Source organism: Conger conger, chromosome 1 (genome assembly GCF_963514075.1).
Source record: "Conger conger chromosome 1, fConCon1.1, whole genome shotgun sequence".
NCBI lineage: Eukaryota > Metazoa > Chordata > Actinopteri > Anguilliformes > Congridae > Conger > Conger conger.
Window position 1 is genome coordinate 11,879,166 of NC_083760.1, and position 13,501 is coordinate 11,892,666.

Sequence of the window (13,501 nt, forward strand, 5' to 3'; positions counted from 1 at the left end):
AAACATGCCATACAAAACTGAAGCGCACAATGGCTCAGGCAGTAAGAGCAGTCGGTTCGATCCCCCGCACGGCCTGTGTCGAAGTGTCCCTGAGCAAGACACCTCACCCCAAATGCTCCTGACGAGCTGGTCGGTGCCTTGCATGGCAGCCAATCGCCGTTGGTGTGAGTGTGTGTATGGGTGAATGAATGAGAAGCATCAATTGTACAGCGCTTTGGATAAAGGCGCTATATAAATGCCAACCATTTAACAATAGAGAGGGAAAATGTATTTAATCATTTTTATTCACGTTTCTATGATTTTCGCTTTCTTATTCTTAAGTTTGGCACGACTCACTATCCATACCGAGATGGTCCCTAAACTTTGAAAGTAGGGGTAGATCACGTGACTTTCTTGGTAGAGAGCATCATGGCGGACATGCATGTGGGGCTCCAAAACAAACTCCAACGATACTACAGTTAGCTAGTTTCTCCAACAAGTAACATCATTGTACGACTTCTCTGTGGCTAGTTGGGCCACCGGTGCGCGAAACACCGCACTATGGACGGGGAAAACAAGCTTAATTTCCCGTCCCTGCCTGCCTCTAAGGAGGAACAACTGGTAAATGTCATAAACTAGTTAGCATGAGCTAGCTAACATAGCTAACTGATCAGATATCGTTCACCCGGTAGCAAGCTAAGATGTCTAATTATACATTTGAAGCTGTAGTTGGGTAGCTAAGGAGTTCGCTAAATACTAAAACCGATTTGAAACGGTTGACAGTTGCTAGTCAGCGAGCTAACAACTAATAATGCTCTGTATCACCTAGCTAACGCTAGAGAGCTTGCTAGCTGTTTGCGGTTCAGCCACTTTTCTAACTACATGTCAAAGCAAATAGCTGTGTATAATTAGCTTTAATTCGGATTAGATTGCTAGCGAATGTGTTTTGTCATAATTAGCTTGTTCGGTGATTGTATTTGACTTTTGACTTTTTTTTCGCCTATTAAGTAGGTAGCGAGCCAGTCTATCTATACTTAGCGCCAATTAATGTTTCTCGGACCTTAAAGCGTGTGCTCGTAGAATTAACACTGCTTTTAATGGATGTTAATCCATTAATTCTCGCTAGCTTTATATTTTAGGTTTGATAGAACAGCTTTATGCGCATCCAGCTGGTTGGCAGTGCGCACATACGGCTATCTTTGTAATGACTAATGCAGACCATTTGATTTCACAGGACTGGGCATATCCAATGAGGCGAGAAATGCAGGTATGTACAGATGTAATCATATTGCGCCTTGGATAATGCAATTTAACCAGTTACTGCTGGTAAAGTATGTTTATTTGTATTTTGTGTCCAGTGTCCTAAACAACGTCGATAATGAAAATGGACCCAAAACCATGTTTACGTTCATATGTTGTATGTCATGTCCAAAATTATTAGCCTTAACTTGTTGGGGTTTGTATCGAAAAACCTGAAACCTGACACCATTTTGTGTCTAGTTTTAGATTATGGAATAATTCGCTGCTTGGCAATTTCAATATTTGATGGCTTACTTTTGAACAGCAACACTTGGTGTACGACATCCAAATTTCTAAGACTGTGTAAAAAAAAAAAAAAAAAAAAAATGAACAGCCACAAGGAAAATTAAGTCAAATAGATAATGTATTAAAAAATTATACACTGCCAAAGTTGGGTAGAAAATGACCAAAAAGTGCTGCATATTCAACCAAGTAGTTGGTAGGTTTCCTATGAAAATGAAACTTTGTTCTTCCAAAGGTAGTGACCACTTATTGACTACCCTCTCCTAGAGATACACTAGAGGTATTTGAATACAACCGTGAAATGCTCATCATGGTTATGGGACTGCCTCTTCAGTCAGTCGTTTCTGAGATATTCAAACCACTATGTCTGGCACCAATAATCATTCCATGGTAAAGGTTACTTAGATCACATTTTCCCCCCGTTCTGATGGTTGATGTGAACAATAACTGAAGCTCCTGACCCATATCTGCCTGATTTTATGCATTACACTGCTGTCACACAATTGGCCGATTACATAACTGCATGAATAAGTAGGTGTACAGGTGTTCCTAATAAAGTGTATATGGACTTATTTGTAGAGAATTGTGCAGTGTTTCAGAATGATCGGCAACATGCCTAGATGACAGATAACCTTTTAAGTAAAAACCTTAATTTACATTTTACATTTTAGTCATTTGGCAGACAGATAATTTGAGTAATTGACCATTCTGACTGACTCAGGAAGTTTTGAAGTTTATTTTTTTTCCTGGTGATCATATATTGTTTATAAAGAGAATCAACAGTAGTACAGCACAATAGTACACGCGTAAGGCAAACAGGCAACAAACTTCAGAATATTAGGTTTTCATTCCTCAGTCTGAAAGGGTCCCCTGCTGCAAGGAAAGATAGTGGCACTGAGCAGCCATCTTCTCCCTAGTTTCAGTGCTAATAGGCGCTTCTCTCAATGGAGGTGATCATTTGTAAAGTGTCAGTTGATGATCTGGGTTTCTGGATGTTAGATCTATTTTAAATCCCATAAGCCACCCAACCAGTTTTGGTGGCTGGTAACTCCCAAGTCCCTTGCTCAAACTATATTGGCAGCTCTATATTAGCTCTGTATTAGCAGGTAACAGCTCTATTTTAGCTCTGTATTAGCAGGTAACAGCTCTATATTAGCTCTGTATTAGCAGGTAACAGCTCTATTTTAGCTCTGTATTAGCAGGTAACAGCTCTATATTAGCTCTGTATTAGCAGGTAACAGCTCTATTAGCTCTGTATTAGCAGGTAACGGCTCTATTTTAGCTCTGTATTAGCAGGTAACAGCTCTATTAGCTCTGTATTAGCAGGTAACAGCTCTATATTAGCTCTGTATTAGCAGGTAACAGCTCTATATTAGCTCTGTATTAGCAGGTAACAGCTCTATATTAGCTCTGTATTAGCAGGTAACAGCTCTATTAGCTCTGTATTAGCAGGTAACAGCTCTATATTAGCTCTGTATTAGCAGGTAACAGCTCTATTAGCTCTGTATTAGCAGGCAACAACTCTATATTAGCTCTGTATTAGCAGGTAACAGCTCTATTAGCTCTGTATTAGCAGGTAACAGCTCTATATTAGCTCTGTATTAGCAGGTAACAGCTCTATTAGCTCTGTATTAGCAGGCAACAACTCTATATTACCTCTGTATTAGCAGGTAACAGCTCTATTAGCTCTGTATTAGCAGGTAACGGCTCTATATTAGCTCTGTATTAGCAGGTAACAGCTCTATATTAGCTCTGTATTAGCAGGTAACAGCTCTATATTAGCTCTGTGTTAGCAGGTAACAGCTCTATTTTAGCTCTGTGTTAGCAGGTAACAGCTCTATTTTAGCTCTGTATTAGCAGGTAACAGCTCTATATTAGCTCTGTATTAGCAGGTAACAGCTCTATATTAGCTCTGTATTAGCAGGTAACAGCTCTATTAGCTCTGTATTAGCAGGTAACAGCTCTATATTAGCTCTGTATTAGCAGGTAACAGCTCTATTAGCTCTGTATTAGCAGGCAACAACTCTATATTAGCTCTGTATTAGCAGGTAACAGCTCTATTAGCTCTGTATTAGCAGGTAACAGCTCTATATTAGCTCTGTATTAGCAGGTAACAGCTCTATATTAGCTCTGTATTAGCAGGTAACAGCTCTATATTAGCTCTGTGTTAGCAGGTAACAGCTCTATTTTAGCTCTGAATGAGCAGGTAACAGGTCTGTATTAGCAGGTAATGGCTTGTGCCATGTGACTAAAATGAGACCATTCAGAACACTTCAACATTGCCATGAGTAGTGCAGCAAGATATAAAACATATTGTTTTAATATTTATTTATTGTCTAACCAAAACATTTTGTTTCAGGAAATCTTACCTGGCCTGTTTTTAGGTCCATATTCAGCTGCCATGAAGAGCAAGGTAGGCTAATGCTTAATTGTAGTGTAGTAGTGTGTTCATCTAAAGGGTGTTAAAAAGGGGTTTAAAAACATTCAGTCATGAATTATTATAAGGAGTTCTGTAGTTTCCAAAATGTGTTGTCTAATTATTTTTCATATTCAGAATGATGCTAAATAATTTCTTTCTTCTTTTCAGCTGCCCACCCTTGAAAAGCAGGGGATTACTCATATTGTTTGTGTCAGACAAGATATTGAAGCCAATTTCATTAAGCCAAATTTTCCACTGAAATTTAGGTGAGACGACACTAAATTGTTTTAGTGGAATAGTTTCCTTGTGTAATACCATAGGACTTCTAGACTTTCACTGAGCTGTATGATCCAGAAAATCTGGTTGTTCAGTTTTCTTCTTTCTTTCTGAACTGTCATTTTGGGTTATTTCCTTTATGGATAATATTAATTTTCTGCATTTTCAGATACCTTGTCTTAGATATTGCCGATAACCCTGTGGAAAATATTATTAGGTATTTCCCAATGGTAAGTTACTGTGCACATTTTAGAGTTTGACACCATCTTGTAGTAGTAATGTTGTAATAATAATAATAATAATAATAATAATAATAATAATAATGGTAATACCTTTTCTCCTTTCTCTTTTTAGACTAAAGAATTTATTGATGGAAGTTTACAGTCTGGAGGTACTGAACATTTTCAGTCAAACTTGAGCTGGCAGTTATAATCTGAAAAATAGTCTGTCATGGAAAAATAGCAGGATTATAAATTGATGAATGAATGGGGGGGGGAATGTTTACTTCTTGCTGTATTTGAGATCCATGTTATGTTAAGGCTGACTGTAGCAGCCACAGGATAAGGTAAAGCGTTTCTGTATACGAGTATCCTGATGTTTTCATTTTTGTTCTATAGGGAAGGTACTTGTCCACGGAAATGCAGGAATTTCAAGAAGGTTAGTGGGACCTTTTGCGTGTATGAGATTCATTTCGTGCAAAGTTACAGACATTTCTCTCCGCACTTCACTGTCCAGATCCTGAAATCCAGACAGTTTCTCAAACCAGTTCTCTCCTTTCTATAGTGCTGCCTTAGTAATCGCCTACCTTATGGAAACATTTGGTGTAAAATACAGGTGCGTCAGCCTTTTTATTATATTTCTTTATTTTAGTGATTTAATCATTTTCTGCTGTATAGTGTTCTGAAATATTGCTCTTGAAACTGCACTGTAGTCATGAAGAGAAGTAAAATAGAATTGATGCTTAAAATTGTGATGCATTATTGTGATTTTCAGAGTTTTTATTCTGTAGTTTTTGTAGCCTCATAGTCATAGTTATTTTTATTGTTGTCATTCTATTATTTCATTGGTGAATTTGCTTGAGGTAAAAATATATTGTTTAATCTGTTTATCATCATATCAATGTATATGATTTATGTTAGACAAATTTTATACAGTATAGCTGACTTTCTTTCAGAGTTTATTACTGCTTTCTACAATTTGGAGATAACCTTGTCCAATTTATTTCACACATTTTTGTGAATGATTTTATACAAAAAATTAAACCCAACAACCAACCACTTAACTTTGATTGGGACTGTAAAGCAAGCATGCACTTAAGTTGTACATGAATGCGTTTTTTTAACCGATGGTGTGTCTGTGTCACTCCTTCACAGGGATGCTTTCAGCCACGTTCAGGAGCGGAGATTCTGCATCAATCCCAACGTGGGCTTCGTGCATCAGCTGCAGGTGAGCCTGGCTCATTCAGTCTGATGCTGGAGGAGCAGTACAGATGACATTTGGTCACATCTGATCTCATTTTGCAGTTTGCCCCTTTCCTGCTCTTTTGACTTTATCAGATGAATGTGATATACCTGAATGACAATATTATGGAGCCCTAAGGTTAGGCATTAGGGTAGTAATCTCATTGAAGGGGAGATGATGACTGTAATGTAATTGCTACACAAAATACTACATGACACTACATGTCTAGAGCTTTTCTCATAAACAGTTCCATGTATAAATCAGTATTGCCGATGAAGGATTTGCCAACAGAGCAAAACACTTTCAAGTTCCCAATGATGTTTGTATATGTGGTACTGACAGATTTGATTTCTCTAATTATTACAGGGCATTTAAGGTTTCTTTATTGCTTTGTGGTCCTTATTCCATCTCAGACCTCATCATGTCAGATTACACGGTGCCATCTACATCATACCATAAGGATAGTCCATGTTTATGAACAGAAGTTGCCAAGCCATGGGTTTAACATTACCACTTTGACATGAAAATTATAATTTGCTTCTATAAAGGCTTAATTCAGCCTTACTAAAAGGCATGAAATGCGAGTGTGAGTTAATTAACTTTTCTCATTTGTGTTGGAGGGCTGTTAAAGGGATTATATGAATAGAATTTAAACACATCTGCAAAGAACGTCTTGCCAGTTTCGGTTGAGAGGCTGAGTAAGCCTCTAAAATTAATACTTGTGTATACATATTTGTAAAGGTTCTACTTGTTTTCCAGGAATATGAAGCAATCTACCTAGCCAAACTTACCATCAAGATGATGTCGCCAATCCAGCTGGGCCGTTCGTTCTCCTTGCAAGCTGGGATGCCAGGTGATTAGGGGTGTCGCGGACGCTGTCGAACGTGTCACCTTGTGTACAGTATGGAAAGAGTATGAGTGCGATGCGTATGCAGCACTGGCAAAAGCACTGTGGACAGGAGGACAGGAGGTTTCTGTCACACACTCATGCACTCTCTCTTAAACTCTCTCTCCCCCTTCTCTCTCTCTCTCTCCCCCCCCCCCCCCCCCCCCCCCCCCAGGGAGTCTGAAGCGAACGCTGGAGGAAGACGAGGACTTTGGAGGCATGCAGGTCACAGCGGCGCAGAACGGCTAGGACCGGCACAGCGGAGCTATTCATTGCAAAGGACTTATTTTTACATTTTTATTGGAACTAAAAAATATAAAATATTTAAACTTTTCTAACGGGGGGAGGGGGGGACTGCTCCAGACGTCTGAGACCTCTGGAACTGGGGAGAAATAATTTGAAAAGTGAAGTTTTCTTTTTTTTTTTTTTTTAGTTGATAGCACTGATGTTTGTTTGGCTTTTTTTTTTCTTTTTTTTTTCTTTTTGCAGTTTTATAGTATTTAAAGCATTTTGCATTTGCAGCGGGACAGTATTGCAATAATGCACTTTTGATACTTGAATTTTTTTGGGGGGCTGGATGGAGTTAATGGTATAAGGGAATGGGCAGAAGGTTAGTGCTTCGAGTGGATTCATTGAGGATGTATATTTTGGGAATGTTCTAGAATGACTAGAAACACCACAATAAGCGTGGCCTCCCCTCAAGAGGCTAATAACGATGGACCTGTTGTCCTAGGTCAGGGGGTTATGGGTCCGTTGGCAGTGCGGTCATTTGGCAGGCGATAGTTTATCCTTGTCAAATAATCAGTTATCATGAGGAACAGTTTATTGATGGAGGGGGAAGAACATGCTTGCTGGGGAATAAATAAGCTAAAACGAGAAACGCTAACCAATTTTGCAAGTGTTAAATTTCTTGCCAGTAAGTTTAATTCCTCCTTACTGAGTTTTCACCACCAGTAAGGATGATATATAAAATATGCCATTAAGGTGGCTTGCCTTCTCATCTTAATAGGACAGCATTTACACTGAGAAAATTATGCTTTCACTGTGGTCATTTATCAGTGGAGCACGAATATGCCTCCCATGCTTTAGATCTGCAGAGAGGTACTGCTCTTCATCAGGAGTGTCAATCACATTCTGAAGGGCTGTCCCGTATGCAGGCATTTTCATCAGTTTATTCATTTACAGTGTGTGCCTGAAATGAATCATGTTTGTTTATTCATTTACAGTGTGAAATGAATCATGTTCATTTATTCATTTACTGTATGCCTGAAATGAATCACTTTTGTTTATTTGTTTACAGTGTGTGCCTTAAATAGCCCCAAAATATTTTAAAACTATTCTAACATTTCTCTTCTCGCTGTTAGAAAAACATGCTAATTGGTGAAAATGAAAAGCTGTAGTCTCTGCTACTGGAGTGGACACCAGAATAGAAGTTGCCCTGTAAGAAATGGATTTGATACTCCTGGAAGAGTATATTTATTCATATAAAGCAAACAGAGAGTATTTAAACAGTGCAGAGCCATTGCATTCTCTGGTGATTTTGCTGTCCTGATTTTAAGTAGTGTTTTATTACTGGGGGCAGGCTCTTTGGGCAAATGTTCCATCTTATTTAATAGAGTGAAGCTCGATAGCATTGTAATAATCTGGGACAAAGCAGAGGTTCAAAAGAAAGGTATACAATAACTAGAACAGAAAATGGTTGCCAAACTGAAGTATTGTGTGGTTCATACCATAGCGGGGGTAATCTTTCACTGGTGCGGAAGTGCAGTTGAGTTTTGGGATGTTTTCATGCATGCATTTTTTTTATTCTGTGAAAGGCTTCACCTTGATGGGTTGCTCTTCAGTTTGTCTGTCCTCTAGCGGGGCAGGTGAGATTGCAATTCCACACTATTTAGAGGCAGAATAAAGGCAAGATTTTTCTTTTTTTTCTTTTAATAACCGCAACATTGGTCTGCAGCAAGAATTGTATATAATAGGTGCGAGACTGTAAACCAAACTAAAAAAAAAAAAATATTTATTAAAAATAAATGATTTTTGCTTTAGATACGTTTCTGTACTTTCATTGCTGATGCATGCAATCTATAATTCAGTGAAAAGAACAACAGACAGCCAGTTGTTTGCAAAAGATAAATTTATATGCACTTTACAACAGTGTTCATTTTTGAAAATAAATAATGAGATAGACATTATTCCGTTCCCCAGACCCAGTTATATAATTTTGAAATTAAATTCACTATTGAAATTAAATAAAGACTGCGTACACTTCTAGTTATTATACTCTATGAACACAGTAAATGTCAATTGCATATCTCTTTAGACTCTCCCAGTCTAAATGAGGGGGAAATGCGTGATAAAGTTCCTCATATTTGCAACTTGCTGATTAGGTTTGGCTGCATCCCATTAAGTGCAGATCCTGAGAAGGCTATAAAGATTGCTAAAAACATTCACCCGCCCCCCCCCCCTCCCTCTGCTTAACAACCCCTTGGGTACAATATTTGGAAAGGGCTGGTTGATTGAACCAACCGGGTTCTCGATTCAGATGGAGTAACAGGTCTGAATGTGGACCACACTGCAGATGTATTTACAGTGTTCTACCAATCGAAATTACTTAATGACCGTTAACTACCAGTACCAGTTATTTAAGATTAACATTATACCAACACAAACCCCAAAATATTGTTCAAAATGAGAAAACCTTCACATCTAATATAGTTTCTACCAATATTTTATCTATGCACATTCAATTTTTGGCTTTTTACATTATGAAAAATTAACTATATAAAACGCATTTCTTTTAACTGGTGTTGATTTATGGAAGGGATGTACACATTTGAGTAATATGCACCTGGTGTATTGTAAAACCCTGGTGTAAATATTTTCATGGCATCCTAGGGGGCTGCTAAAAAAGAGCAGTCAATATGTCTGTGCAATGGGATTTTACAGAAAGGGCTGTGACTTCCACATCACATTCAATGATACCATTGTACAAAAGAGAACATTCCTACAAACTTCCTTGGGGTATGTACACATTGTGTTAACATATATATGTACCTATATATTACACAATGCAATTCTATTCAATTTTGATTATTGCAGTGCCTCTGCAGCATAATATAGGCTATATGTTAATACATAATCAACATATGAGAATTTAAATATCAGGAGCCCTATACATTTGTACATTTGTTATTCACAGTTCAATGGGTCGCCCAGGGTGGCTGGGATGGTTGCATCACAGCTCATCCCCTACACAACTGGAGAATTACAGCATTCTTCAATTGTTGAACAGTCGAAAATTTGAACCTGCTGTAGGTCAAATCGTGAAGCACAGCAAACATCAGTTTATGTAAACAAAGTGCGTAACCTTGACCACAGTCCTACGATTACTGAAACTGAAATGCCTGCTTTAGTTCCCACCATTTTTAAATTTGCACAGATATTATATTCAGGTAACAGCCTATACATTCTTTACTTCCTTATGAGCTGTAAGCAGGGCTCACAGCAGGATCTTGAGACGGGTACGGTACCACTGAGGAGCTGTTTGCTATGTTTTTTGGGGGGATTGCGTGGGGTGTAAGGGATTCCCAGGTGTTCATACTGCAGTACCATTCAGCGGCCAGGTAGAGTAAGACTTCAGTGAGAAAATCTGCACTGCATGTAGGTCTCAGTTGATGGGGAGTAGCCAAATTTCTTGTAGAAAGCTACGTTGTTGGGGGCACATTCCAGTGTTATTTTGTAACAATCCAGTTTCTTGCTGAGGAGCGTCAAAGCGGACATTAATCTGTAATTGAAGAAAGGATAGTGGCTGTGAACGTTTAGCAATAATGGCAGTGTTATCATCCTTCTTGAGAAGGCCTCATTTCTAGCACAAATATAACTACATCACTATAAAATCTGGTGACAAAATTTCACAGTTACCAACATTACACCAGGAGGCAGGAGCAGTTCTCTGGCAGTCAGAAGGTTGCCAGTTCAATCCCCCGCCCTGGGTGTGTCGAAGTGTCCCTGAACACATCAGACATCACCCCCAATTGCTCCTGATGAGGTAGTTGGTGCCTTGCATGGCAGCTTATCACTGTGTGTGTGTGTGTGTGTGTGTGTGTGCGCATATATGAATGGGTGAAAGAGGCATTAATTGTAAAGTGCTTTGGATAAAGGCACTATGTAAATGCAGTCCATTTACCATTTACTTTATGTGCAAGACTGGGTAAGGTTTCAAGAAAATAACAACGTTTTTCTGCAAGCTCTGATAACCACCTATGATGTAGTATAAATGATACAAGACATTCGAAGCGAACTTGGCCTCGGTGAGACTTACAGTTTTCCCAACTGCTTTCCTCGACAAACATCGCTCACCACGACCTCCTCCACTCTCCCTCTCTGTAAAAAGTGGAGTAAAGATGAGTACCGGTGCAATGCTACAGTGCTGAACACAAGATGGCGCCAAGCAGTAACCACACTATACCTTGGCGCAACTGTGGATGAATTTGTGTTCGATGATGAGTGTTGCTGTAGCAACAATTTGCCCAAGGTTTGTGTCCTCCACAACGACAACATAGTAATCGCCAGTGTTCTTCATATGCTCAAACTTGTCTACAAGTACAAACAAAATCATTTTTAAAATGTTATGTCAAAAATCTTTCAGTCGCCATTTTGATATTAACTTTAGGGGTATATAAATCAACACCTATATCCTACATTGCTATTACATTTTATTTAACTTAAGCCTTTCTATATCGGTTCCCGTATCTGTACACTTCCACAAAACATCTTTAAGCCATTACTACTTACCGATAAATTGTTCAGGTGTCACATCACCTGCTACGGTGAGCTGAGACAGGACTTTGTAGAATCCTGCATTACAGAGGGGGGAAACAGAAACATGCAACCATCAATCATTCAGTGTGGCGGTAAATCGTATGAAGATTCGCGGCACAACTGCAGTTTCAGCCCTGCTACCGCACCTCGGTTAAAGTCAGCCGTGCATAGGGGACGGAGGATCAGGCCTTCTCCTGGGTGTGAGGGCGATATGGGCGGAGAGAAAGGCACGGTATTGGTGCTCCAGTCCAGCTCCTGGATAAGCGAGGGGTCGAACAGTGGCGTCTCGTCCAGCAACATCTCGCAGGCCCTGCTAATGAGACACACCCGATCATGGCTACTGTACTTCATACATCAAAGCTACTCTCCTGTCTGTGTTCATCTGGAGCAGGGCTGGCCAACCCTGTTCCTGGAGATCTATCGTCCTTGTTGGTTTGCATTCCAATCCTTACAAAGCACGCATCATTCAACGGCTGCAGATCTCCACAAACTGCTCATTGGTAGAATCGGCGGTGCCAAATTAGTTTCACAATGAAAACGTACAGGACGGTATATCTCCAGGAACAGCCCTGGTTTACATTTTGATTCAATTAAACTTACCTGTTGCCCTGCTACATGATAGCAATCAGACAGGAAACGGCTGCAATATGTACTTACACTTCTTTGTTTCAGTTTAGAAAAAACTTTCCCACTCACACCACTGGATTGTTTGCCAATGGACTTTGATTCAGCAAATTTCACTTCTAATCTAGACGCGCCTCACTGAAACAGACTAAGCACAGCTATTAGGAGCTGCGAAAATGGGACTCAAACACGACTTTAAATTTCGTAGTTATTAACATAATTAGCTAACTGTAGCAACGCAATTGAGTAAAAACATGTTTGTGTTCAGCCATTTGTTTTAATGACGTCTGTTTTAAAAAGAAAAGACTACACCACCAACACAGGAGGCTAACAGGCTTATTCAACGTGTTACAGCTAGTTGGAAAAGTACCTACCGACCACCCAGTGACAATCTCACGTTAGTGACCGCCTAATTAATAGATTAGTTGCCAAGCTACATAGCTAACGTTAAATGATTTAAGAATGGCTGTAAATGATAGCTAAATTTAATTAACTATCCTGTCATCACGTCGTTGGTAAACTAGCTAAGTAAATAGTTAGCTAGTTGACTTGACATACAAGTAACTTGCACTACTTGCTAATGTTAATATACAGGAATATGTTTTGCTAACTTTGATGTAGCCCTAGCCAAATAGCTAGCTAACATTAACGTTATCACGACATTAACATGACTGGCACATCCAGATTATGTTCTTGATCAGACTCATAAGTTGTGGTTAGCTAGCTAGCTAGCTGACGTTACGTCAGGAACATCACTAAAATATCTTTTTAGCAGATCTGAATTCAAAGACGCAGCAGCGGCTAGCCAGCCTGTGTCCTTAGCCAGCTAGGTTTCACACGGCGCGGAGCAGTTTCACTAACTCCACAGAAAGGCAAACGCGATTGAACTTACGGTGACATCGAAAGGGTGGAAATTGAAGTCAGTAGCAGAATATTTCTATGATTCTCGGGTGAATGGTCTCCTACTCCTGTGAGTAACTAGCTCAGCCTGGAGGGCTTCCTCCTCTGACGTGGCACATGTGGGAGAGAAAGGGGGCGCGGCCCATATACGTCACCAGAGGGCTCCAGCAGAGATTCCATGGAAACACGCGGAAAATGTTTGGCTAACGAATAAATGCGGTGGGATTCATCTCATGATTGCTCGCAAGGGGAATGGAATACGTAAATAACACGATATATAGTAACATTAACAGAGGAGGTCTGTTAACTTTACCGACATGTGAATGAATAGGCAACATTGGCTTCAGTTATTAATAACAGGCCTAACCTAGGTGGTCACCAACCTGGCTGGCTCTAATTACACCAGGAATTGACAATCTCCAGTTAAAGAGCACTAACCAAAATAAGTACAGACTTCCATAAAGAAACACCACGGCTGCTCAAAAGTAATTAACATCGCTCTTAAGAGTACTTGGGTTCCCAAGTCCTGAACGTGCGATATTAACACCCCCCATGGCCAGAGTGATCAAAGAAGTTACAGGTTACGCAGTGTGTGT

General features: G+C 39.6%; 2 protein-coding genes across 6 annotated transcripts; one reads left to right on the forward strand and one right to left on the reverse strand.

The window, feature by feature from the left end:
- Nucleotides 1-405: 405 nt before the first annotated feature.
- On the forward strand, nt 406-8,605 carry styx (serine/threonine/tyrosine interacting protein). The gene is made up of 11 exons (XM_061246083.1): nt 406-600; nt 1,214-1,246; nt 3,881-3,934; nt 4,109-4,206; nt 4,386-4,446; nt 4,571-4,607; nt 4,834-4,873; nt 5,000-5,050; nt 5,590-5,662; nt 6,437-6,530; nt 6,739-8,605. Exons 1-11 carry the CDS (start codon nt 541-543, stop codon nt 6,810-6,812), a joined length of 675 nt encoding a protein of 224 aa, XP_061102067.1. The 5' UTR covers nt 406-540; the 3' UTR covers nt 6,813-8,605.
- A 71-nt stretch (nt 8,606-8,676) lies between these two features.
- Nucleotides 8,677-13,501, reverse strand: gnpnat1 (glucosamine-phosphate N-acetyltransferase 1). 5 transcript variants are annotated; one of them, XM_061246113.1, is made up of 6 exons: nt 13,344-13,501; nt 11,528-11,694; nt 11,355-11,417; nt 11,029-11,156; nt 10,882-10,943; nt 8,677-10,344 (listed from the first exon to the last, which is right to left on the reverse strand). In XM_061246113.1, exons 2-6 carry the CDS (start codon nt 11,679-11,681, stop codon nt 10,197-10,199), a joined length of 555 nt encoding a protein of 184 aa, XP_061102097.1. In that variant the 5' UTR covers nt 11,682-11,694; nt 13,344-13,501; the 3' UTR covers nt 8,677-10,196. The 5 variants fall into 5 exon arrangements, with proteins under 5 accessions (XP_061102097.1, XP_061102080.1, XP_061102089.1 ...); XM_061246096.1 differs by lacking the exon at nt 13,344-13,501 and adding an exon at nt 12,898-13,195; XM_061246105.1 differs by lacking the exon at nt 13,344-13,501 and adding an exon at nt 12,898-13,192 and having other exon boundaries at nt 11,528-11,691.